Source organism: Triturus cristatus, chromosome 5_1, assembly GCF_964204655.1.
Source record: "Triturus cristatus chromosome 5_1, aTriCri1.1, whole genome shotgun sequence".
Lineage (NCBI taxonomy): Eukaryota > Metazoa > Chordata > Amphibia > Caudata > Salamandridae > Triturus > Triturus cristatus.
In genome coordinates this window covers 909205056-909231554 of record NC_140587.1, presented here as the reverse complement: position 1 = coordinate 909231554, position 26499 = coordinate 909205056, and the positions used below count along the sequence as shown (strand labels likewise).

Sequence of the window (26499 nt, the reverse complement as noted above, 5' to 3'; positions counted from 1 at the left end):
CCATATCCTTACATAGGCTTTTAATCTCTGACGCAATAGTATCCGTGCTGGCACGCAATACATGAAGCTCATCAAGAATTAATGTCAATAAGGGTTCACTAGATTCCACTACTTTGGATTTTGCAGGAGGCGGAGAAACTTGCTGTTTCCTTTTATTATTAGGATTCTGTGTGTTCTCCATTTTCGTAAAATAAAGAATGTGAAGCAATAAATGTGAAGAATAAAGAAGTATTATGTAAACAGAACCAGATGCTGCAATAATAAAGCAGGTGCAGCAGCTAAATTAGACTGTGGGCATGGTAAGGCCAAAGCCAGGCCCTTTCCTAAACACTGGCTCCACCCTCCTGACAGGAACTCTGGGCAGTACTCCGAGGCAGAGACAGGGGAAAAACCAGGAGGAAGAAAACTACCTTAAACGACGTCCTAATCGCCAAAAAAAGACACCACAGCAACAAGTAGGTCTTCAGAACATTATATGCATTGTTTCCAACTATTTCCAACTGGAATATGCAAATTCGTCGATAAAAGTGAGCTCCTTTGTCTCGGAGCTCACATAGCGGTGGCCATCTTGACTTTGCGCGCTCTTGCGTCTCATGTATCTACTGTTCTACCATCGCTCTATTCCAATACAGAAAGCCCTGACGAGTAAATGATCTGTAAACTGGCCTTCAGAAAGGTTATGACTGCTGAAAGTCATTGATTGAAATGTTCCACTACTGACATACTTTACCAGTAGACAGGCCAAGCATTGCCTAAAAGGATCCAAGTGTGTTCCATGAGAAGCATCGCTGTGTCATGGATTTTTTATTTTGTTTTAAAAATCTTTTTATTGGTGTTTTCGGTTGAGAAGAAAAAAAAGGTGAAAGAGACCTTTGCATGTACAATTAGGCGTTATATGAATGAGAGACTATGCAATTGGGAATGTAGTTCAGGGGGTAGTTCTAAATATGGGCTAGAGCCCTATCAAATTACGTTTTACCCAACTAGGTCTAGCCCATATTTAGAACTACCCCCCTGAACTACATTCCCAATTGAATAGTCTCTCTTTCATATAAGGCCTGGGGCGGGCGTCAGTATGCCCGCCCCGTCCACTCTCGCAACTGAGCATCTGTAAAGAAGAAAGTAGTGTCACCACGCAGTAGTCCCACCAAGGGGAAGTCAGGAACATATATGGGGGTCCCCGCCTTATGTCAGGTGCACTCTACAAGCTTTTACAAGCAGTCTCCCCTTGTTGACCGCTCCTGTCGAGATGACGAGCTGTGGAAACCAACAGAAATCGCTGTAAGCATGAGCTGAAGCCATTTTGGTTTTGGCAGCCATTTTAGTTAGCCATGTGTTAGCCATGTGCTTCTTCCGTCTTCACTGTTGCCTGCTCTTGTATTTCGCTTGAGTCATCAACTATAATTAACTTCTTCAGTGCTGAGCCAGAGCCTTGCGCATGCTCAGAAAGGCCTGTAGCTGCCAGAATGCACCTGTCTTAGTTTGTAAATGTCAGGCTGTTTTAACTGATGCAAACAGAAATGTCTCCCCTCCCACTTTGCTGACCAAGACATGTTTGTATGCCCATGTTAGTCAATAACTATTCTTGTATGTGCCAGTACCTCCCCTTGGTCTCATGCTGACAATGCAACTAATGCATATAAAAGACCCTTGGTTTCTGTACTCATTGTACTGCCTCATACAATGCCTGAGGGTTCTATATCGATGTAGTCCGACTCATGAGTGATAATAAACTATTGTTTTGATATTATAGCTTCCGTGCCAATCTCTATTTTGTTGGTCTAAAGGACTAAAAGACAAAGAAAGGCGAACCCTTGCACTGATGGGCACCTGAAAAGGCTCACTTCCACACAGCCTCTCCAGACCCTTCCCATCTAACCACTGAGCGAACCACTGAAGTTGTGATGCTAGATAGTATGCTTTGAAGTCTGGGGCCCCCAGCCCGCTGATCTCCGGGGACCGCTGCAGTACTGCCAGCGATACTCTGTGGCGACTCCCATCCCCAAATCAGCATCAAGTCCAAGTGTCTGAACCATTTTATTGGAGTAATGGGCTATGGTCTGATAGTGGACGTCCCAGGTACTCCGTGTCGGTCACTGCTGGGCTTAAGTGAGTCGAGCAAGGAAACATGTCCAACCGGGTGTGTAGGCAGTATGGTGGCGTGTAGTATGAGTAGTCCCTCAGTTTCCCATGCTGAAGTCGCCATGCATCTACCAACTCCCAGTGTTCCATCCAGTCACGGAGGACCTTCGAGGTCATATTCGCCATTGCGCCTGCAGCGGAGGAGTGGATCTATCTAGATATGTGTCTGCCACACAGTTATTGTCCCCTCCCAAAAGCAAGTCACTCACTGCCACTCCCAACAGGGGTTTGGATAGGCGGTGGAGGAATTGAGTTTGCTCATGATATGGGGCGTAAATGCTCCCAAGTGTCATCTCCCTACCTATTAGCCTGCCCTTGACTATCACATATCGTCTCTCAGGATCAGTAAGTGTATGTGTTGCCTCCAATGGTGTCCCCGGCTGTAAATATTTACTCCCTCCATCTCCGGAGAAGACGGAGGCCTTCCTCCGCCGCGAGGTGTGTTTCTTGTAGCATCACTATGTGCGCTCCTCTTCGGAGTATATAACTGTGTATGTTGTGCCGTTTGGTAGGGGACCGCATACCCTGGATTTTCCAGCATACAATTTTCATCACCCTATTGGATGTGGTTGTGACTGTCATGTAGATGGATGTAGTGTTACCTTTCCCCACCTTGCTCGTGTTAGTGTGTGACCCGGTCCCATAAGCAGAGTGGGATTATGTTCTGACCTCTGTATGCGCAACATTAACTCCCTAAACCCAACTCCCCTACTTCAGGGAAGCAGCACAACTGAAGTCTGCCCAAACCTGTAAACAAACACATGTAGTTAGAACGCCGCCTCCAAGATGTCAGGCGGAACACTCTGTCGGGGGGAGGTCTGATGTAACACAAGACCGAGTTCCTCATCCAGGCCCATCTCCAGTGTCCGGAGCGCCACCAGCGGCCCTCTGGTATATCCTAGCGCCCCATTACCGGAGTCCTGGCAGGGACAATTTCAAGAGCCTTACCACACCCTCCTGAAGTCCCTTTCAGTTCGGATACTGGTACAGTACACCTGGGCCATCCCTTTACTCAGAGTGCTCATATGATGTCATCTGCTGAGCACGGGGTTACTTTGGGCAGGCGTACTTCGCTTTCAATGGAGTCGCCCGAGTCCGATGCTGCATGATTCGATTCCATTGAATCATCTGTAGTTTGGTCGTGTTTCTGAGGTGATATGATCTGTGCTACTTTCTGCAGCGCCACCTTCCTGTCTTGTTCAGTTTGAGAGGCTCTAGGCTTCTGTAGTTGTGTCTTTCTTCGTGAGCAGCGTTGCCTCTTCCTGTTGGGGTAACTCACTGCGGAGGAGCCTGGTGCTTCTTGGGCAGGGGTGTTCCCACCTTGTATGCTTAAAGCCAGGACCAAGTCTTCTCCTGGGAGTTGCAAAAATGAGTGGACCATCTAGGATGATTCGGAGTTTTGCTGGGAACATTAGCAAATATTGAATTCCTGCCTCTCGTAGAGCCTTTTTGGCTTCAAAAAATGATCCTCGCTGGGCCCGTACTTAGGCTGTAACGTACGGAAATATTAACACCTTGCTATTGTCTAGTGTGTATGGGCCATGCGATCTATCATGAAGGAGTCTTGCTACAACAGGACGAGGGGGCCTCCCTGGCACAAGGCGGAGGGCAGGGACCTGATGGCGCAACTGCAAAGAACTGAGAGAGATGTTCCGGGGCTATAATTGATCTCAACCATTTTCCATAAAAGTAATTATATCTGGCCTCTCAGTGCCCTCCAGGACGCCAACTATTCTTTTATTATTACATCGGCTGCAGCCTACCACGTCTTCAGCCCTATGTTTCAAGATCGCTACTCTGTTAGTAAGCTCTTCTATCTAGGAAGTGTTCTGTTTTTGTTCAGGCTGTAGCTACGCTACTGAACTCTCCACTTCTTTCACTCTGTCTGTCAACTTACGGTGTTCTGCCTGCAGGAGGCCTAGGCCCAATGAGACCGCCCCAATATCTTGTTGCAGGGTGTTTTTGGTATCTCCGATGGCGGCCAGCCCTCTATCCAGGTGCGAGTGAAGCAAGACTTCTGCACCATTGTTTCCCTCGCCTTCTCTCCACAAAGGTATTGGGGAGGGTTCTCTTATGTTTGGTTGTTTCCCCCCCTGGTTTCTCTTTCTGTTTGGGCATCTTGTCCTAGTAGGGGTCCAAAATGTTTTTAAAGGGGGGTGTTTCGGGATCTCTTAATTTCGATCCCTCTCTATTAGTGTTAATGACCAGTGTTCTGGGCCCGGGTCAGGGTTTTTAGTTAGTGGGAGGTCCCCCAGTTGTCGCTTTAGTAGGGCCTCGGGGAGAGAGGGCCTCTGTCTCTTCCACCGTCACAGCCGCCAACTATGTTGCCAAGGACCTTCTGTCCCGTTTTGCCCCCACTCACCACGTTCAGTAATGGGCAGGAAAGACCATGCCCCGCAGCACAATCCTATTGTTCTACCTAGGATGGGGGCAGAGGGAGAGGGCAGATTGTCGCAAGGGCCAGGCAGTGCACCGAGCAGAATACTGTTCCCACCTGCAGGTCCGGTTTGCTGTGTCTTCTATAATCCCATCACCTCTCCTGTCCCAGTCAGGCCTGTGATATCGGAGGCCTCAATATTAAATGTTCAGTGGTCTCTCTACACTTTCCACAGATCAGGCAGTCCTCTTGCGACCCTCTCGCCGGGCCCCGGGAGCAGCCCGGACCTCCCACGCCAATCCACTCCCCGTCGTCGGTTCTCAAGTTCCTTCCTTACCGCAATGAGGTCCTATATTGTTGCTAGAGGGTCACAGGTCTTGGTCTTTCTCTTTTGTGGGGTATTTACATGCTCCCCGTGGGTCAGTGCCTGCGATGTGTGCACTCCGGGCTTAGGAGATGCTCCAATGTGATGCTACGCCGGGCTACAATGTTGACCTCGACCTCTCGGAGCGAGCGCTGCAGTCAAGCCGGGTGTCCTCCCCGTGCCCGCACCGTGTCCTCCCTCACGTTTTGAGGGCCTATACCTCTTGTTCAGCACATCGCTGTCTTTTGTTGGCAATTCCCGCCTGGAGTGGAAGCCAAGGCGGCAGAAACATTGCCCGGCGCTGGCATCTCCGATCTGATGTCGCTTTTTGCCACATCGTCCCGGGCGCTCATTGTCCCGCGTAGGCCCGTCCATTGCAGCTCCAGGGTCCTGCTCCAGGACCTCCGCCAGGCAATCGCAGTTGTCTCCTCGAGGTCCACAAGGTAGTGTCTGGAATATTTTGCGTTTCGGGTGCCGCCGTTTACAGTATTGCCGCTCACTGAAACAGGATGCATGCTAGGTAGGGACAGAGCTCAGAGCTTACACGTCCGCCATGCTCAGAGTCTTGGCCACGCCACCCGCTGTGTCATGGATAATAGCACAGTAAGTTTCTAATTTGTAAATAAGAATTGCAAGCAGTTGGTCTATGTATATTTTTATACAATGTGTTTATTGGAGAATGTTTCCAACAGGTATAAGTATCATACATTTATACTGCAATACAACAATACCTATCATCCAACTAAAATTCTGTTCACACAATTACAGGAAAACATTTCAGAACTGGATTATGGAGTATATTTAGCAGATATAAACAATGATAACATTACAGGGACAAAGAAAGGAGTAGCATGTAGGGAGGGTTATAGAAACCATGTAAGTCTTCATATAAATAAACCTCTATAGAATATAGACATATGCTGAAATTATACTACTTAGCTGTCACCATGATATGTATTATATTATATTTATTATATGTTTCATGTAGTTTTATGGCTGTTCTAACCTAGCCGAATAAAGTTTTATGAACCGAACCGACTACTTCATTATTCCTTTTAATTCGTAATATGTTGCCTTTCTGTATGCCAACAAATGTAAGTAGAGTATTCCATTATTTATCAAATTTCTCAAATTAATCTTCAAAACACCTAATTCTGTTCCAATCAGTGTAGCTGACACAATGTATTCCAAAACTTTATAGGGAGAATCATACTTTAAAAAATTACTTGAAACTAACAATGGAAAGTTCACTCTCTGGTGCAGCCATCAGCTAAGAAACAGAAGAATCTTCCCACCACTTGGTTACTAAATCACAGTTTTGACAGCTCTGTTTGTGTCGTGGTTATTGCTACACAGATAGAAGAAGTCCTCATGGACTAAGGACTTTTCCGATGTATACAAAAAAATGGGGCAAATTAAGATTACATACAATAATTTCCATTACAAAAAACAAACCTTCATCCTCATAGGACTTACTGTTTTCGCTCTCTAACAATTTTGTAGGGGCAAGTCTAAGGTTTTGTTTATATTCACCCTAACTAAACTCTTCCTTCTAGAATGCACTTCTATACAGTGGAGATTCTGTGCTCTTATGCATACGGTCATTTTACATAAAGTGAATTATAGTCACACCAATTTAGGGCAAATAATGAAAGTTATTTTTCAAACCTCGTATTGTAAGCTTGCTATATAACTGAGAATTCATTTCTTTGTCTCTCTTGTAACGCCGAAATTCATCAACTGCTTCACGCACCATTGTAACGGCGAGCACAAATCCCTGCAAAAAAATACACATATGAACCCATAAATACTTCTTACTCATATAAATTCATCTTACATAAATGGTCTGCGTTACCTATTTTTCACATTAAGAAATTGAAACTGTGTGCACTGGGTGTGGCCACTTAAGTACTAAATCTTTTTTTCCTAAACAGTAGTCAAAACATATTTAAGGTCATGAGTCACAAAGCATGTAATTTCCTAAAAGCGGGAAATATTTCGCACAAGTTACATTAAGTTAACACAACAAAAAGCAAATGTTTTGAAGTGGACCTTTAATTTGTGGAAAAAGTGCATGATGGGCATGCAGGAAGCCCGTTAAATACAAAGAGGTGGTAGCAATTATGGTGAGGCTGACGCTAGTCCAATTAAAACTTTTACATTATTCAAGAGAAAGAATCTTCCATATGGGCATGAGTGACAATCCAAATTGAAATCTTCTGGGGATGTCTGGCAATCCAGGAGCTTTGGCAGGCGGAGGGAGGTCATTTATCAGCAGTAGAAAGGACCATCAATTCAGACAGACCCAAAGACTGACCAGCTGGAATAATGCATGGTCTGGAGATCAAAGGAGATGTAAAGTCTTGACTGAACTTGATAGTAGTAAAAAGGTCTATGCACAGGAAAGTTTGTATGTCAGTCCTTGAAGAGTGGTGGGTAAAAATTAAGATTCTGCAGAGTTCAGTTAAGAATGTTGCTCCGTGTGGATTGTCTTAATTGGGTTTGACAGAATGAATACGTTGTTTAAGCATGGATTTACACTAACTTGATTACATGTGAATAATAAGGGTTTCACAGGTTTCATCACTCAATTATACCACTTGCAATATTGGACGAAATTATACTACCGTGCAGTAGTGACAAATCAGCCCTCAACCCCAAGGGTTATTATTAGTTACTACCAAAAATGTAAATGACAACAACACAATTTAGGGTGCTGAAACCAGATCAGAAAGTCAGTGGTAAACTTCGAAAACATGAAAAAAGTGTTATTATGAGCACAATTATATGTTTATCCAAAACTAAATATATGAACGGTAAGAAAAAGTTTTCTTTTTTTAAACTTTTACTTGTTCACCTATATACTACACTTGTCTAAAGTGTAAGAATAAACTTTTGTTTAGACACTTAGAACAAAATAAATTATTCAGAAGCAACAGAAAGAAAACTCATGTTCTATCAATATAGCAAAAGAATGCGTTATACTGGGCATTTAAATGACTACGATGACATTACATTCTTTTGGAATATCTTTCTCAAAGGATTCTACTGCAAAGTAATCAGCACGCGCAATTCCCATTACAAGAAGTGGCATTTTTTTTCAGCAAACACTGATAACATTCGAGCAATGAAAGCCTTTGGAAAAATAATAATTTTGATGCAAAAAACATCAAGCAATTTTAGCGATGTGCATCAACTTGAACGGCAAAATTATGGAAGACAGAATCAGTCTAATTTTGAAGAGAAAATCTGAGACAGGAAAGCATAGTCTCTCTTGCATGGGTAAAACTGCATTCATGCCTCAAAATAGAGACGTCTTGAATTCCTTGCCATAAAGCTTCTTGAAGAACACATAGACAAAATAACAGTGGACCTCAACCTGTTGGACGCTGATCGTCGCAAATTAACAGACAAGGTGCGCGACGCAGAGATCGAACTAACAGAGATCCGCCCTGCTACCTAGACCACAACTGCTGCGGTGCGGGACCTGATGGAGCGGGTCCAGCTATTGGAGAAACAAGCCAAAGACGTGGAGGGCTGCTCCCGTCGGAATAATATCTGAGTGGTGGGATTGCCTGAGGGTACGGAGGGCACCGACGCTGTGGGGCACACTAAACAATGGCTCTGAAACTTACTACCGCCCGGGAAACTTACTACCACCTATGACGCTCTCGCCCTTCTTTGCATTCAAGAGGGCCCATAGAGTGCAGGCGACCCGCCCTTCTCCGGGGGCGAGACCCAGGCTTTTTCTTCTCCACCTTCTGAACTTCATGGTATGGGACACTGTCCTCCGAGAGATTTACAAACTGGCGGAGGTGAGGGTGGATAACACTGCAGTGCTCTTTTCCAAGAAAATGCTATGGGAGTGCAGAGGCGGAGGGGGTCATTACTAGGGGTCAAGAGAAAGCTACAGGAACTGGGCTTCAAGTATAGCCCTCCTCTTTCCAACTCGTCTCCAGGTCGTGGCTGGCAGTACCACTCACTTCTTCGACGAGGCAGAGGATGCTTGGGCCTGGCTGGAGTCTACTGGACATCGGAGAGTACAAGCCAGACGTATGGAACTCACACAGAGCACAGTCATCCGCACAAGTGCCCGCGAGGAGAGACACAGACGAGCCAAGTGGATACCGCTGCAACCGCGAGCCCCCCTTAACCTGAAGCAGGCGAGGCGAGGCGGGAAGCTTTGCAAGTGGCCGCGACGATGAGTGCTCGCATCACTGAGCAGGACCAAGATACTTCACCCGAAGGATCCCTCAGTGAAGACGACTCCTCAGCAATATGGCCATCTGGCGAGGAATCGCAAACACCGATCGGCACAAATCGTGCACAGCAGATGAACTATACTACTCCATGGAATCCTCCGCTGACCACATCCTGATCAATATAATTCAAGGAAACCTTTAGGAACTCGGAGGAGCAAACTCTGTTGATTGTATACCGGAGCAATGCATGATCTGTCGGACACCCTTCTCCGGCCTGGACCTTGACCTAAATTTACGGCACTGTGAGCTCAGTATGGTGACATTCTGAGGTCTTCAAGCAATTGCCTTGCACCCCCCACAGACCTCATAACCTAGAACCCCAGCTTAATAAACCGGTAGTTGTTACTGGACATTCCTAGTAGTTTGGACGGATACATGTTGTCCCTCTGCCCTTACCACGTTAATGATAGTTTTGTTTAACACTACTTTAGACATGTTATTCCCAATAAGTTAGTGATACATGGATGGACAGGTGCGGCCCCCACCTGTAGTTCCTGGGCAAGACGTCTGCCCCCCAACATGCCACAGCAACTGCATGTAACTGCGCACCCACCCACATGACACATGTCGACTGTTAACATAATCACCTGGAATATGAGGGGAATGCACACACCCGCCTGCCGCTGCCACACTCCTACCAAAAGCGCATGTCAGCCCACGTAGTGCTATTACAGGAAACACACCTCAGGTTGCCTGAGGTCCACAGAGTTCAGCGCAGATGGCGGGGACAGGTGATTGCCACAGGCTATTCTTCATGTGCCAGGGAGGCACTAATCTGGGTGCGGTCGGGCGTTCCCTTTTGTCGAATGGACAATAGTAGATACGAATGATGTATTCGTGAGTGACCACCTATTGGGAAACACTTATTACTTGGGACCATATATGCCCCTAACCCAGACCAGGCAAACTTCTGGCACTCCCTGTCTGGCGTGTTGGCTCGCTGGAGCCCACTCCCCTGGCTCATAGGAGGGGATTTTAACACAGTCGTAGACACAACATCGGTTCGATCTTTTCCCCCCACCTCCACGCACGGCGGCTACTTCCAACACCCGGGCCCTGGGAGACCGGCTGCACCACTGGCAGTTAACTGACATTTGGAGGATGCAGAACCCCGAAACAAGGATATACTCCTTTTATTCCCCACAGCACGATCTCCATGTCCGCATCGATCGTACTGTGGGGTCCGCGGCCCTGCTTCCTGGATGCCACCACCTAGATTATATGGGGCGGATGCACTCAGATCACAATCCTCAACTTCTCCAGGTGAGGTGAATGGAAACCGGACATACCACACATATCTGGCATCTCCAGTCGACGGCGCTCGATGACCCGCCCTTCCAGGCATCGCTGGGCACCGCTATAGATACCTTTTTCTAAACCAACACAGGTTTGGTTACTGGGAAGCACTTAAAGTGGTGATTTGAGGGCAATGCTTTGGTCTCAGTAGGAGCATTTGGAAACAACTGCCTCAAACAGACACTCCTTCGGCTTGAGAATGCTGCGGAGGCGGAACCGGATCACGAGACGTGACCATGCGGAATTAATGGAATAATTGCACTGCCTGAATTACGCTGCTCATTCTGCCCGCTCCTAAGCAGCAGAGGATTGAGCAAGGCGTCTGTTTGCATGGTGGTTTCTTGCAGGAGCAGACGCTGCGACTGATCCTTTCATTGTGCTTGAAGTCGGGTCACCTGCAGTGTTTTGCCTAGGGAGATACATCACAAGTTCATCAGACACTACACAGCATTGTACAAGTCATTAGTCCGTAAGAAATCGGCCGCATTGGATGCTTTCCTCTCCCCCCTCTCTGCCAGCTGTTATGCCACTGCAGCAAGCAGAACTGGAGGAACCAATTGTGCTCTGCGAGGTCCAGGAAGCCATCAGAGCACTGTCCACGGGAAAGACACCAGATGGTCTGCCAGTGGAGTATTACAAAATATATATCTCTGTGCTAGCTTCTCGCCTACTGGCCATATATGAAGCATCTTTGGAGGCAGCAATTCTTCCGGAGTTGCTTTGTGGGTCCCTACTCATCTCGTTGCCCAAGCTGGATAGAGACCCTGCGTTGTTAGGCTCACACCGGCCGCTAGCACTCCTAAACACTGACTATAAAATTCTGGCTAAAATACTGGACAATCGCCTGATCCCCCTGGAACCCTTATTGGTTCATGCCGATCAAAATGGTGTTGTGTCATCTCACAACACATCCTTCAACCTATGCAGCTTCTTTCGGGAAGCCAGATACTCAACGGAGTGCTGGCCCCACTCAGGGTGCATGGTGCTCGACCCGGAGATGGCGTTTGACACACTGGAGTTGGAATACTTATTTAAAACCATGTCCCGGTTTGGTTTGGGTGCTCGCTTTCTTCGCCTCATCTGGCTTCTGTGGACCTTTCCCACGGCTAGAGTTAAGATGGTCATCTGTAGAGACCGGTGACCATCAGCAGGGGCACCAGGCAGCGGTGTCCACTGTCCCAGCTGCTGTTTTTCCTGGCCATAGAGCCACTGGCAGCAGCTCTATGGCCGTGAGGTGGGGCTGACTGGGGGATCCCACTGGGCGACGGGACGCACGCGGTTTCTCTGGAGGCTGATGATCTCCTCTTATATGTTAGAGATATATTAAGATATCAGAGAACCATGTGGTGACGTAGCAAAAACAGTTGCTGACTTCGCTTCCCTTTCCGTCCTGTGCGTAAACTGGGCAAAATCATGCCTGTATCCATTTCATCCGGCTGCTCCAGACTCAGGCCTGATTATTACCGGCAAGCATGTGCAGTGGCAGCCCGCTGTTTTGCACTACCTTGGGGTCATTTATCAGTCTTGCGGCTATTACACCCTGGGAGAAAGGGTGTAGTGCCTACTCAGCTGATACTGGCGGTAGCCCACAGATTCTTCATACCTAGTGTGTGCCTCACTCGTGCCATTTTCGCATATGCACCCACATTGCCTCTACAGGGTACGCCGAGGGGACGAGGGGCATCACCAGAGCAGAGCACTCCGCCTGGAGGGAGGTGGGGTTGCGCCCTTTAATGTCTTAGTGACTGAAGACGGCCTGTCAAGGGGTTAGTTCCTGCTCCATACCTCCCTGATCACGGCATTACGAACACTGTGGGGAGATATGAAATGTGAGCCCGCAACACACCTCACGAGCCAGTATATCCACGTAATGGGCACAGAGTGGTACCTCACAAAGTGGTTTGCAGACTCCTTGCGCACGCACATAGCACAGACTCGACATCCCTTAGGCGCCATTGGGACTCGGACCTCTATCGTCCAAGCACAGATAGGGAATGAGCGAGCATATTGGAAGGGCCCGTATTTATAACCAGAAATGCCAGATTTCGCCTCATACAGTGCTACATAGTACACAGAGCATACCTTACACCAGACAAGATAAACAAATACTTTTAGAACACTGATGCTCACTGCCTGGCGAGAGTAGATCTAAGCCACATGTTGTGGAGCTGTACCGCTCTTACTGTTTACTGGCTCACTGTTGTCACTCACCTAGCGGATTGCACTGAACACGTAGCGGAATGAACTTGGGAGGTGTGCCTCTTGAGCCTCTATCATAGATACAAAAAACACAAGGTGGCCTCTCGGTTCATATGCCTGGGATTGCTTACTGATAAAACCTGATCAACAGACGTTGGAAGCACTCGGAGCCCATGCCGGTGGTGCGTGGTTCCGATTACTGACAAACTGGGCACGGACAGAAAGTGTAGCTTTGCACTGTGAGGACGTTAGTTCCCGATGCACAAGTTACTACTTGTGTAACGATATATCTGTAAGAGACATTAGTTAGTGATAGATTCCTTACCTTAGAATATCCCCAGGCGTCAGACTGGATCCGGAAAGTTTTCTGTAGCAGTACCCCTGCGCGTCAGTAGGTGGTGTCGTGCGGCTCCGCGTCCGTCACTGGCGTCGTAAGCGCCAAGATGACGTCACGGAGACTACTAAGGCGCCACCCATGCGCGCTGACATCAGTTCTGTACACGACTATCCGCGCCAGGTACGCAGAGCCATGCAAGAAACTGACCACTGGTTCCAAGAAACTAGGGCCATGAAAGGGATGACCTTAACCCTAGAAATCAGTTCGCAAAACGGGGAGGATGGGTGGGGCGGTAAGGAATATATCACTAACTAATTTCTCTTACAGATATATTGTTACACAAGTAGTAACTTGTGCATCTGAAAGAGACATGTTAGTGATAGATTTCTTACCTTAGAATAGATACCCCAACAATACCAACCCCGGTGGTGGGTCAGCGAAATGATTACACCAGAAAGTCACGGAGAACAGAACGGCCAAAGAAGCCGTCCCTCCGGACCTGACTGTCAAGGCAGTAATGCCTGGTAAACGTGTGCAGTGAAGCCCACGTAGCTGCCTGACAAATGTCCTGCAAGGGGACACCGCGTCCCAAGGCAGTAGTGGCTGCAGTTGCCCTGGTCGAATGGGCACGCAGCCCCACAGGAGGCTCCTTCTTAGCCAAGGAGTAACATGCTTTGATGCACAGAACAACCCACCGCAAGATGGTCTGTTTGTGCACAGCCCAACCTTTTTTGGCACCCACGTAGCCAACAAAGAGCTGGTCATCCACCCGGAACTGCTGCGTACACTTCAGATAGAATGCGAGCGCACGTTTTGGGTCCAGACGGTGGAGCCTCTCCTCCTCTCTTGAAGGATGCGGAGGCGGAAAGAAGGTGGGCAAAGTGATGGTCTGCCCGATGCGGAAGGGCGTGACAACCTTTGGCAAGAAAGAAGGACAGGTCCTTAAAACCACCTTGTCCGGATGAACAGAAAGGAAAGGAGGCTTGAAAGAAAGAGCCTGGAGCTCACTCACTCGGCTGGCAGAGGTGATAGCTACCAGGAAAGCCGCCTTGAGAGTGAGAAGACGCAAAGGACAGTTATGAAGGGGCTCGAAGGGAGAGCACATCAGATATGTCAAGACAAGGTTTAAGTCCCATTGAGGCATTATGAACGGCACGGGAGGAAACGTGTGCGTAATGCCTTTCAGGAAACGGTTAACAACGGGGACTTAAAAAGAGAAGGCTGATCTGGAAGGTGTAAAAAGGCGTAGATAGCCGAAAGATAACCTTTGATAGTGCCCAGAGCAGAGCCCTGCTGGGCCAAAGAAAGAAGGAACAGAAGGACTTCAGAAAGAGGGGCAGAAAGGGGATCCACAGCCTTCGCTGTGCACCATGCCACAATCTTGTTCCACCTGCCGGCGTATACCGTTTTAGTGGAGGGACGCCTGGCTGCCAGAATGACATCACAGACTTCGGGAGGAAGATCGAAAGTTGTTAACTGTTGCCTCTCAATCTCCATGCATGGAGGTGGAGGCTGGCCAGGTTGTGGTGGAGGACCGTCCCCTGCTGCAGCGACAGAAGATCCTCCCGAAGAGGCAGACGGATCGGGGAATCGATCGCCATGCTGAGTAGCTCGGGATACCAGTATCTTCGTGCCCAATCCGGAGCCATAAGGATGACTTGGGCCGGGTCGCGCCGAATCTTCTTCGCACTCTGGGCAGAAGTGGTATAGGCGGAAAGGCGTACAATAGACCGCAACTCCACTCGCAACAAAAAGCGTCGCCGAGCGAGTGCCGCCTTGGAAATTCCAATGCGCAGAACTGATGACATTGCGCGTTCTCTTTGGTGGTGAATAGATCTAACCAAGGCTCTCCCCACCGCTGAAAGAGACCTTGCACCACATCCGAGTTTAGACGCCATTCATGATCCATCAAGCACTGGCGGCTGAGTTTGTCCGCCTTGGCGTTCAGAGAACCTGCCAGGTGTTGAACCACCAAGGTAATGCCTTGATGTTCCAGCCATGTCCAGAGGTGCAGAGCCTCCTGACATAGGGTCCAGAACCCCACCCCGCCCTGTTTGTTGCAATACCACATGGCGGTTGTGTTGTCCGTGAACACCTGCACCACACTTCCCTGGACAGAGAGAAGGAATGCCTTCAGTGCAAGTTAGATCGCCTCTGATCTCCGCCTCTCCCAAGTGGCCGCCCCATCCCAGGAGGGACGCATCCATCACCACTGTGTGCTCCGGTTGGGGAAGGGAGAGGGATCTGCCATTGATCCAATCGCGATTCGTGAGCCACCACTGCAACTGCTGTGCAGTATCCTCCGAGATCTGGACATGATCGGACAGGTTGCCCTGATGTTGCGCCCACTGGAAATTCAGGTCCCACTGCAGAGCCCGCATATGCCATCTGGCATGTGTCACCAGCAGGATGCAGGAGGCCATCAGGCCCAGAAGCCGGAGGATCATCTGGACTGAAACCCGGGACAGAGGCTGAAAGATCGGAATCATAGCCTGAATATCCCAGACTCGCTGCTCGGGAGGATAAACGCGAAACCGCATCGAATCCAAAACCACTCCAATGAAGGGGAGCTTCTGAGAGGGACTCAGGTGCGACTTCGGCACATTGATGGAGAACCCCAGCAAATGCAGGAGGTCGGCCGTAGTCTGGAGGTGGTTGACGACTGCCTAGGGCGAGCCCGCCTTCAACAACCAGTCGTCGAGGTAGGGGAAGACTGACAACCCTGACTTGCGCAGATGAGCTGCGACCACAGCCATTACTTTCATAAACACCCGAGGGGCGCTGGTAAGGCCGAAGGGAAGCACAGCAAACTGAAAATACTCCTGGCCTACCGTGAACCGCAGGTAACGCCGGTAGGCCGGCAGGACGGGGATCTGAAAATATGCGTCCTGCAAGTCCAACGCTACCATCCAGTCTGCAGGGTCGGGGGCAGCCAGGACCTGAGCCAGAGTCAGCATTTTGAACTTCTCCTTCCGGAGGAAGCGATTGACGTTCCGGAGGTCCAAGATGGGGCGCAGGCCCCCTCTGTCCTTCTTGGGGACCAGAAAGTAGTGGGAATAATAACCACTCCCTACTTCCGGCCCAGGAACGCACTCGATGGCCTCCTTGGCCAAGAGGGCCGTGACTTCCTGCTGGAGAAGTACCAAGTGATCCCCTGACATGCGGTGGCACCGAGGTGGCATGGCTGGAAGGGAGGACTGAAAGGTAAGGGAGTAACCCCTGCAGATCATCTGCAACACCCACTTGTCTGATGTGATATCGCGCCAGTGGGGGAGGTGGTGGCGGATCCTGCCACCCACCGGCGTGGGGTGCTCCACAGAGCTGGGATTAGGAAGGTTTGGAGGTAGAAGCAGCGGGGGCAGAGGTGGACTGACCCCCACGCTGATTCCCAGAGCCGCCCCTGCAAAAACCGCGTCCACGCTGAGGCTGGTTCTGTTTAAGCTTGCTGAAGGAACGTGCCTGGGCGCCCCTGTCTTGGCAACGAAAGGAACGAAAACCAGGAGTGGCCGGGGTCTTTGCGGAAAGACCCAAGGACTTGGCCGTGGCCCGCGAGTCCTTAAAACGCTTGAGAGCACTGTCGGCCTTATCGCCAAACAGGTGAGTGCCATCAAAGGGCATATCCATGAGCGAGCTCTGGACATCGGGCGAGAACCCAGTAGATCGCAACTAGGCGTGGCTACGCAGCACCACAGTCGTAGAAATCGCCCTGCCCAACAAGTCAGCGGTGTCCAAACCACACCGAATAGCGAACTTAGCCGCATCCTTACCCTCAGCAACCGCCTGGGAAAGTACAGCCTGGACCTCCTCAGGACACTGAGGCAACACCTGAGCAACGGTATCCCACACCGCGTGGGAATAGAGGTCCAACGAGCAGGCGGTGTTCACCGACCGCAGCCCCAAGCTGGCCGAAGAGAACAACCGCTTACCGAACTGTTCCAGCTTCTTAGAGTCCTTATCCAGCGGAGCCGTAGGAAAAGCACTCTGCAACATCGAGGCCTGGATGACCAGACTCTCAGGCGTGGGATGGGTGGTCAGAAACGTGGGGTCAGAAACGCAGGGTCACCAAGCGCCGGGCGGTGACGCCTGGCGACATTCTTATCCACAAGGGCCCCCGTGGCCGCTCGCGACCAAGTGCCCAACAGGACGTCGGTGAGGGCGTCATTGAAGGAAAGCAGTGGCTCCGACGAAGTAGACGCCGTCTGGAGCACCGCGGTGAGGAGGTTAGTTTTGAGGGCCACCATAGGAAGATCGAGGTTGAGGACCTTAGTAGCCCGACGGAGCACCATCGTGTAGGAAGCGCCCTCCTCCATCGTAGGTGGGGGAGAGGCAAACCCCAGGTCAGAAGAGACATCGAGGTCGCCAGCATCCTCCAGATCGTCCACCCAGTTCTGCTCGGAGCCACAGTGACGGGCAAAAGGGTCCTCGGACCCCTCCTAGTCATCCTCCACCTCCGTTGCAGAAGGAACCGGAGAAGGGACATACGGCGCCGGCTGGGGTGGCGCCGTCTCCCAATGCGGAACCCAGGTAGGAACGAAATGGTCCTGGAACCGGGGCAAGGGTGGAATGAACAGCACCCACTGCGGCGGAGCCGAGGGCGGCGCTGGGGCCGGAGCCGGCAGCGCCGGACCTCGTGGCGCCAGGGCCGGAGCCAACGGCGTAGGATCCTGTGGCAGCGAAGCTGGATCCGCCGACGGGCCAACAGGATCTGGACACGCGACCGTGGGGTGCGAAGGCGCACCGGCGGGAGCCCGAGGCCTAAAAAGGCAGTCCATGGTGGCAAGAAACTCTTGCACCTGTTCGGGAGTCGTCGACGGACCCGGGCAAGGCGGGTAGGCTGCGGGACTCCCAGGCTCCAAGGGAGCAGCAGGGGCAGAACCCCTGTCCCCCTCGTCCTCATCCGAGGACCGACGGAGGGACGTCGGAGAGCGAACACGCATCTTCGGCTTCTTTTTGTGTCGTTGCTTGCCGGAATCCGAGTGCGACGACTTGGAGCCCGAGGAGCGACGACAGCAGCCCCTCGAGCGGTCCCGGGAATGGTCCCTGGACCTGGAGTGGAGTTGGGATGAGTGCCGGACCTCCAGCAGCTTCTGGCGCCACTCCCTCAAGGCTTTTAGGGCCATGGCTCGACAGTCCCTGCAGGACCGGGAGTCATGGTCGTTCTCCAGGCAGTAGAGGCAAACATCATGGGAGTCCGCCACCGACATGTTGCGATGGCAGACCCCACAAGACTTAAAGCAAGGCATCCCTACGTGCACCAGGAGAAAAAAGGTGAGACAAAAGTCTCAAAAGAGTAGTCAAGAAGTGACTAAGGTACAAGCTCTATCCGGATCTGCGCTTACTGGCGCGGAAAAAGAAAGAACTGACGTCAGCGTGCATGGGTGGCGCCTAAGTAGTCTCCGTGACGTCATCTTGGCGCTTACGATGCCAGTGACGGACGCGGAGCCGCACAACGCCACCTACTGACGCGCAGGGGTACTGCTACAGAAAACTTTCCGGATCTCCTGTCTGACGCCTGGGGATATACTAAGGTAAGGAATCTATCACTAACGTGTCTCTTTCAGATAGCAGGTGCGTGGGACGCAATCCTCCAGGACAGCTGAGGCGCCTGGCAGGCGGAGAAGGAGCTTCGCACACCTAACGCAGGTGCCGACTCAACATTGGTAGAGGTGGCCTGTGAAGCACAACAGATGCACTCACAAGACTCAGCAAATAGAGCACTGACTTGCCCTACCATCCCAGACCTCCTAACATAGACAAAGGCAGAATAGCCTGGCAGAGTAAGGTGGATATCCATATTGGTTGGGCTGTGGCTGAGCGGCAGAGATGGGGAGCAACAGGGACCTTTGTTGGGCAAGTTCACATAGTTAACACCCCAACTCAGCCTTCACCCCCCTCCCCCTGCCTCTTGCTCACTTTTCCCTCTCCTCCCTACCTACCTGATCTCCTCCATCCCTATCTTTGCCATGTAGAGACAGGAACCGACAACATCAGCAGCAATAGACATTTTCTATCTGTTCTAGGACACCAAGTAGCAGGAACTGCGATTACTAACAATTTGTCCAGAAACCAGTAAAGTTGAAATTATATATCACCTATTGTCTGTATTTGAGCTGTAACACCTATAATCTCAAGTCTGCTCTTAATGATTGTACATGCATATGCATTACCTGATGTTAATGCACAAAAAGAATAAAAAAATGTAAAAAAGGCTTGAGTTTAAGCTGGATGAAATTTAACATGTCTTATGTGCTTGCAAGAAAGCACAGTTTTCCTGGAAGAGAGTGTTGGGTTGTTTGAGTACCCTTCTAGGGGCTTGAGTGGCTAATGGCGCTCATGGCCTCACCTCGCCACTGGGAGACATATCGATGAACTGCTTCTCACTGCCTGTACCACTGGGACATAAATGGAACCCTACTTACAGGCCCTCAATTGATTGTTGGCATACTACTGTTTGTCAGCTGGCGAGGTTGGAAAAAAATAGCTCGCATCTTGAGAGCATGCAAGATAATTACAGCAACCTTTCATCCCCTCTTTTAAATTACAACTTTAACGGGATTTGAACACCCACATTTTTTAAACAGGGTATATCATTTAAATAAGATTTCTCTTTTCTCTTTTTTATTTTAATTTTATTTTTATTTTAAGATGTTCCGTATTCCAGAGCCAACCAAATAGAATGCCATTTGGTAGCAATTGCTCTACAATTAGCATTGTCCAACTCTACTCTAGCTCAATTCCAACAGTGCAGCCCATGTGGACTTTTCTAAAGGGAAGTGAGAAGGCAAATTCAACTTTACAGAATGTGAAACAACACAACTTATTCGACATTCACCAATCTGAATTCAAACACACGCTTTGTTGCAACGGTTGCAACAGCTGATATCACAAAGAAGTTACAATAAAAAAATCAGGAGGTTTGACTCCCATGGCCCTTTCCTTAGGTTTTGCTGCAGAAGACTACAACATTCTACTACAATGACAAATAATGGATAGGAATTAAAAGAACTGCCTGGTACAGGATCACGTCTTTTCCTTGCAGCTGCATTAATTCAATCTGAAGGAACTCATGGTGTACTGCAAGTTTTCTCCCCATCACCACTACTTTTCAATATTCTTAAACGCCCACCTAAACAGACAACTAAGTGGGAACGACCTGCAGCTTCAGATGTATGCAGATAGTACTTAGATTTATCTGTATTTAAAAAATGGATCTGGAAGCCAAAGTAAAATCACAAACTGTTAAATCACTATCTATCAGCAGTGCAGGGAAACTATTCTGTGCCACAAAAGCATCAAATGGAAATTCTGTTATTGGTCGGCACTAAAGAATGTCTAATTTTCTCTGGGAACAAACAGCCCCAGCTGCAATCAATATTTTTTTTAATCTTCAATTTAAATCAATCTTTCTGCCACAAATAAATGCAAAGGTATAATTTTTTAAATAACATTCAAAAAGATCACGGTATGAATGGACTATTATTATTTTATCTACACAGGCTTACCTTAGGGGGTCATTGGCAGACTTTGGTAAATGCATATGTATGTGGCAAAAAAGGCCTTGTACAAGAAGAAATTAGACTACATTTAATAAAGCTTAAATGTTCTCGGTTGGAATCAGGCTTATATTCAAAGTTATATGCAACACAACTAAGACATATTGTAACAAGACTCTGAGCTACCTGCAGAAAATGCCGCCCTTCATGATCCAATAAGAAACACCTTATCAACCAAAGCATTGACCATCTACCAACTAAGTTCAAATAACAAACATGTGGGTAGATCCCTTCAATTACAGAATTCCAACATCTGGGACAATTTCAATCCATCCTTGATAGTCAAACAATACTACCTACTCTTCCGGAAGCATCTGAAAGCTGGACTATTTCAGCAGATGCTCGATTGAAAACGGCAGCTGCAAATGCAGCTACCACCAAACTTAGCTGGCTATACTCCATCATGGACCTGTGTTCACCTTCCAACTCCAATGAGAACGACCATCACCCTTACTACTAACAACCCTTCACACATTTCATTAGCATAAACCCCATCTAGTACACATGCATCTCACACCCAGTGGTATCCACATACATTTATAATTCTGCATTGTAAAACATGGAGTTTCAAAATAGTCAAAAGGCAATTTGTGTCATTTTGGTGATTTGTATGGCACCACAGGTTTCCCCAAGGTTCGTTCAGGATGCAGTAAGACAATTACAATAGCATAATTAAAAGTGGGAGAGACATTGCAGACCATTGTGCATGTCTTCACTACACCAGATGACTACAGAATTGAGTTACTTAAAACAGGTTATAAATTATAAAAAATGTTAAAGTTCTTTTTTATTAAGAGAGTCAACATACAATACAAAGATACAACCAAAACAATTGCAGTGCAATGCAGCCATCAATACTTCCAATAATCACAGTATTCAGTACAAAAACAAGTCAAGGCACAGGGTCTACAGTACAGAAAGCATGTACAATTTTTCCATATAATTAGATCATTAAGGGCCTCATGTAGGAAGCCAAATACCGGTCGGTAACGGCCGATTTTCGGTAATTATACCGTTACCGACCGGTATTTTGGCTTTTGAGATGTAGGGGGAGAATTTCATGATTCGGTATTTACCGAATCGGTAAAATTACCGAATCGGTAATTTTACCGATTCGGTAAATACCGAATCATGAAATGAGATGTAGGGGGAGTGTGTGGTGGGTGTGGGGATTCGTTATTTACCACCAACTAAAGGTTGGTGGTAAATAACGAATAGGTGTATAAAAGCATTTTTGTGCACGTTTAAGTGTGCAATGTGGCAGACATACATGCCCTTAGGGCATGTATGTGCGCCACATGTGCACACATGGCCGAATCAGGGGTGCAACAGGGTGTCAATGTGACACCCTGCCACCCTTGCATGTGCTCCCCCTATTACCGAATCGGTATTTACCGAATCGGTAATGAGGCATACCTTCCCATCAATGGGAAGGTATGCCTCATTACCGAATCGGTAAATACCGATTCGGTAATTACCGAAGTTCTACGAATCGGTAATTTTTACCGCATAAATACCTACATAGCATTTACCACTTCATAAATACCGAATCGGTATGATTCGGTATTTATGAAGTGGTAAATGCCAGCCCACCTACATGAGGCCCTAAATGTCTTCATTGTCAACCACCAAAGAGGGAGGGAGATTGACGGGAGTGCACAGCAGACCTCTACTCTCATTCCAGGGGCCCCAGATGTTTGTCCATTTATGTGGGCAACCTCTACTCTTGTAGGCGACCCTCTCCGCTTGCATGCACCAATCCATATCTGACTCCCAATCAGTGTACCTGGACTGGACTCCTCCCATCCATGTTCTAGCTATATTGCGCTTTGCCACCATGCAGCCCAAAGTAACCCACAACTTCTCGGTATGTGACAGATCCGTGGCATCCCAGATATTCAGCAGACACAGCCGGGGGGAGACATCTATAGGTGTTTTACTTATCCGGGATATACCGGCTATAACGTTTCCCCAGTAGTTCTAGAGGATCGGTCAATTCCACCATTGATGTATGTAGGTACCCGTATGACCACACCCTCGGGGACAGGCAGGGGAGTCTAGTACCCCCATTTTGACCAGTACCGAGCTAGTGTAAGGTTATAAATAATTATGCAGTATTACAAACTGTATATTATGGCTCTAAGGCTTTTGATAATCAGTTTCTAGGGCATCTCTTACTATGAGCACTATTGGGATAGTGATATCTTGTGCATTATTTCACTTAAAAAGGCAGTCCCTTTCTACTCTTAATTCAGTGGAGTAAGATTTCCATGCTTCTGGACTTGTGCTGCGGTCTTCTAAATTAAATAAAAGAGTAATAACAGATTCCAGTCTAGTTTTTTTGTGTGGTTGTGAATCTAAGCACACCTTTAGTGGTGTGACAGACTAACAGTTTGTAAACGCCACACAAACCAAAAAGCCTCTAGTAGTATGCATACATTTTATTGAAAATTACCTTTTTGTTGGGGAAACCTAGCGATGGACCACGACTAGATTACACTGTAGTTGTTCTCATCTGTTTTTGTGTCTGAGTGAGAAGGGGTGGAAGTGTCTTTTCAAGATATCACTTTAATATACCAAAACGGCTAGAGGGTTACAACTCTCACAGGATTTCATTTGATTCAGATAAAGGGTGTAGTAATGGGTGTTTTGCTTTTCATGACTATGTTAAATAGGGCTTGAAAAACAGTACAGTTAAACAGTAGTAGTGAGCAGCAAAAGGGGATAAATTATTTGCATAAGGGAAATTCATCCCTTTTACCTGTGTTAGAGAGATATCAAACCTTAAGTATTGACATTAGTGCTATGTACCATGTGTTTGTTTATATCAAAACTCCCTAGCCAAAGGCTATACGCTATCTTTCCTGCTCCCCTTACAATAGCCGCTCTGCAATGTTTTGATCACCCTGAGCTTTCATTTTTAATGCAGTTTCTCAAATAATCGAAAATGTTAACACTTTTACAATACTCAGAAAGTCACAAAGAACAAGTGTAATTATTTTATGTTAAATGGTTTAGCCACTTTTTATTGGTCTTACTAGGCGTTATTAAGGCTCTAAGCCATCCTAGGTCAAAGTCTACCCTTAGTTGGTATCAGAGACACTCAAGTGAAAGAACATTTCCTACAAGCCAGTGGAAGACAGCTCAAATACATACTTGGCAGAAGGTCTGAGTCTGTGTTGGGCTGTCTAGTCATTCAAATCTTATAAGACAGTGCTGGTTGCAGCCTGCCTAGCTGGGTCTTCCTTGTCTCCAGTGAAATTAAGATGAAAGTAGCTTTTTTAGTAAATAATACAGGAAAATACATGCCTCGACCAGTGGGAGAGGCCGACTGACAGACAATATCTCTCCACAGTATCTTTGTGTAGAAAGGTTCCACATTTGAACGAGCTTTATACAGACAAACCGAAAAGTACTATAGGGCATATGTACAGAATTTAGGGATTACAAGTTCTTAATTGCGATTCTTTATGAATCGCAATTAGGAAATCGCAATTCCTAATGTTCAAGTTAGTAATAGCAATTCCTAATGGGGTCAAAATAGACCTACTTCGTGAATATGAATGAAGTAGGTAACAATTTGCGAGTCATTAGGAACTGCTACCCTCACAGGGGTCCGCGATGTGAGAGATGAACTCGGGCAGTGGCATTCAAGTTAAGAACCTCATTCAAAACCAATGATGAATTCTTTACTTGGCTGAGTGCAAAACAAATTTTGGTCGCTTCAGGAACACGCTTTGTATGTTTCAAAACAAGGTTTTGTTCTCATTCTGGATGAGAGACGCATCCAGTAGAATTACCATCCTCTCACCGTTTTGCATGCGTAATTACGAGCAACAGTACTATCTGCATGTTTATATTAGAATAACCCTTGAAGTATTTTGGGCTCAGCCTTCAAAACTTACCCATCTTGCTTGTAATTGTGTGGCGAGCCCTAGTATGACAGATCCATTCTTATCAAGAGAGGTGCCTATACTGTGACTTCAGACCCACCCCACGAGATGCCCCCGCACTCCCAACGGGACCTACCTATCAACTCCTCTTACTTAACTGCAGATCCCTGCCCAAGCACACAACCAAGATTTTCATGCTGCTAAAAGACCTGGGGCCAGAGGTTCTGTTTCTCACGGAGACATGGCTCAACGCAAGCTCAGTGCCGGGTATTGTTCAATCTCTCCCCCCTGGATACTTAATCCAGAGGAAAGACAGAATGTCAGGAGTGGGTGGTGGGATTGCCATAATCTATAAAGATCACCTGACCTGTAGACTACTAGAGAGTCCACTATCAGACTGCGAGAATATTCATTTCTCAATCGAATTTACCCCCTCACTGTCATTCTCGGGTATACTTATCTATCGCCTACCTGGGTCAATGGGCCAATTTGGCAAATCCCTGATGGAGACAGTTATGACACTGGCTAGCTCCTCGGCTAACTTTACTCTCCTTGGAGATTTTAATCTTCATTTTGATGATCCCCTAGTATCATCAGCAACTGAATTAACACAAGACCTGTTGGCATGTCAACTTCACCAGAAGGTCTCTCAAGCTACTCATATCAAAGGTCACCTTCTTGATCCTATTTTTTCTAACCTGATGGAACTCAAAGCAGAAGCCCCCATCCCCATACCGTGGTCCGACCATTTTTTAATCCCCACAATATGGGCCCCACTAACTCCCGCTGTGCACACACACTCAACTCGAACACTGATTCGACCCTGGCCTAAACTCCCATTGGAAGAGGATCCAGGAACTGGAAAACTCCGAACCTAATCTGGAACTTAACCCTATCACAGACTATCAGAAGTCTTAATACTGGATTGAGGAATCACTGAATACAGTTCTTCCCAAGAAATTAATCCAGAAGAAAGGGGGCTACAAGAAGTCCCATGGTTCTCTCCAGAACTACGGGCGTTAAAACAAAAATGCAAACGTTTAGAGAGGATATGGAGGAAAGATTTCTCCGTAGCTACGAAACAGGAATACAGGATAGCTATTGGAAATTATAAGGCTGAAATAAAACGAGCCCAGGCCACTTATTATGAGGAAAAGATTTTAGGAGCGGCCAACTCCTCCAGAGAGACCTGTTTGATTGCAAAAAAACTTCTCAAAGCCCCGGACCCCCCCAGCGGCACCAGACCCGTCAGGAGACCGCTGTAACGAACTTGCAGAATTCTTTGCCACCAAAGTTCATAGTATTCTTAAGCACCTCCCAAAAAGAGACAATGACATACCTGAGCCGACTGATGCGGGCCAGTATGGAAATAACTACCATCTAGAAACTTTCACACCGCCGACTCAGGGGTCATTTTTAGCTACCTTAACCATGGTCAAATCAGGATCACCATTGGACCCAGAACCTCTTAACATCTTAAAATTGGCTGCTTCCATCGTGGCACCCATTATGACCAGCCTGATCAATTCCTCCCTCTCATCAGGGATTGTTCCCCTTGAATGGAAGAGAGCTATGGTAAAATCTCTGCTGAAAAAGCCTAATCTGGACCAGGTAGATATGGGCAATTATCGTCCTATCTCGCTCCTCCCGGTAATGGGCACAATTGCAGGGAAAATTGTTAACCACACACTATCCACGTTCCTGGAATCCAACAACCTGCTCCACCACTCACAAACTGGCTTCCGCCCAAGCCAAGGCACATAGACCACCTTATTGGGGGTTGTGGATGAAGCAAGAAAGATCCTCGACGTAGGAGGTACAGCCGCCATAATACTCCTCGACCTTAGTGCGGCCTTCAATACGGTGAATCATCATATCTTGGCTCACCGTCTCAGGAATACAGGAGTGTCCGGCAAGGTGGTATCCTGGCTCCAATCCTTTCTGGAGGACAGGTGTTTCCAGGTGACACCCTGTCTAAACTGGTCCCCCTCAAGTGTGGAGTACCACAGGGCTCATCTGTGAGCCCAACACTTTTTAATGTTTTTACGCATCCACTGGTGGAAAAGGTCTCCACCT

General features: G+C 47.9%; 1 protein-coding gene across 2 annotated transcripts in view; it reads right to left on the bottom strand.

Annotated features, from left to right (window-relative positions):
- Window positions 1–26499, bottom strand: part of ATP9B (ATPase phospholipid transporting 9B) — a 2296170-nt gene that overhangs the window by 1623706 nt on the left and 645965 nt on the right. For both annotated transcript variants that reach the window (XM_085605931.1, XM_085605930.1), the window contains exon 5: window positions 6552–6660. In XM_085605931.1, the coding sequence (XP_085462057.1) occupies window positions 6552–6660 (109 nt within the window). The remainder of the gene's footprint in view (window positions 1–6551; window positions 6661–26499) is intronic.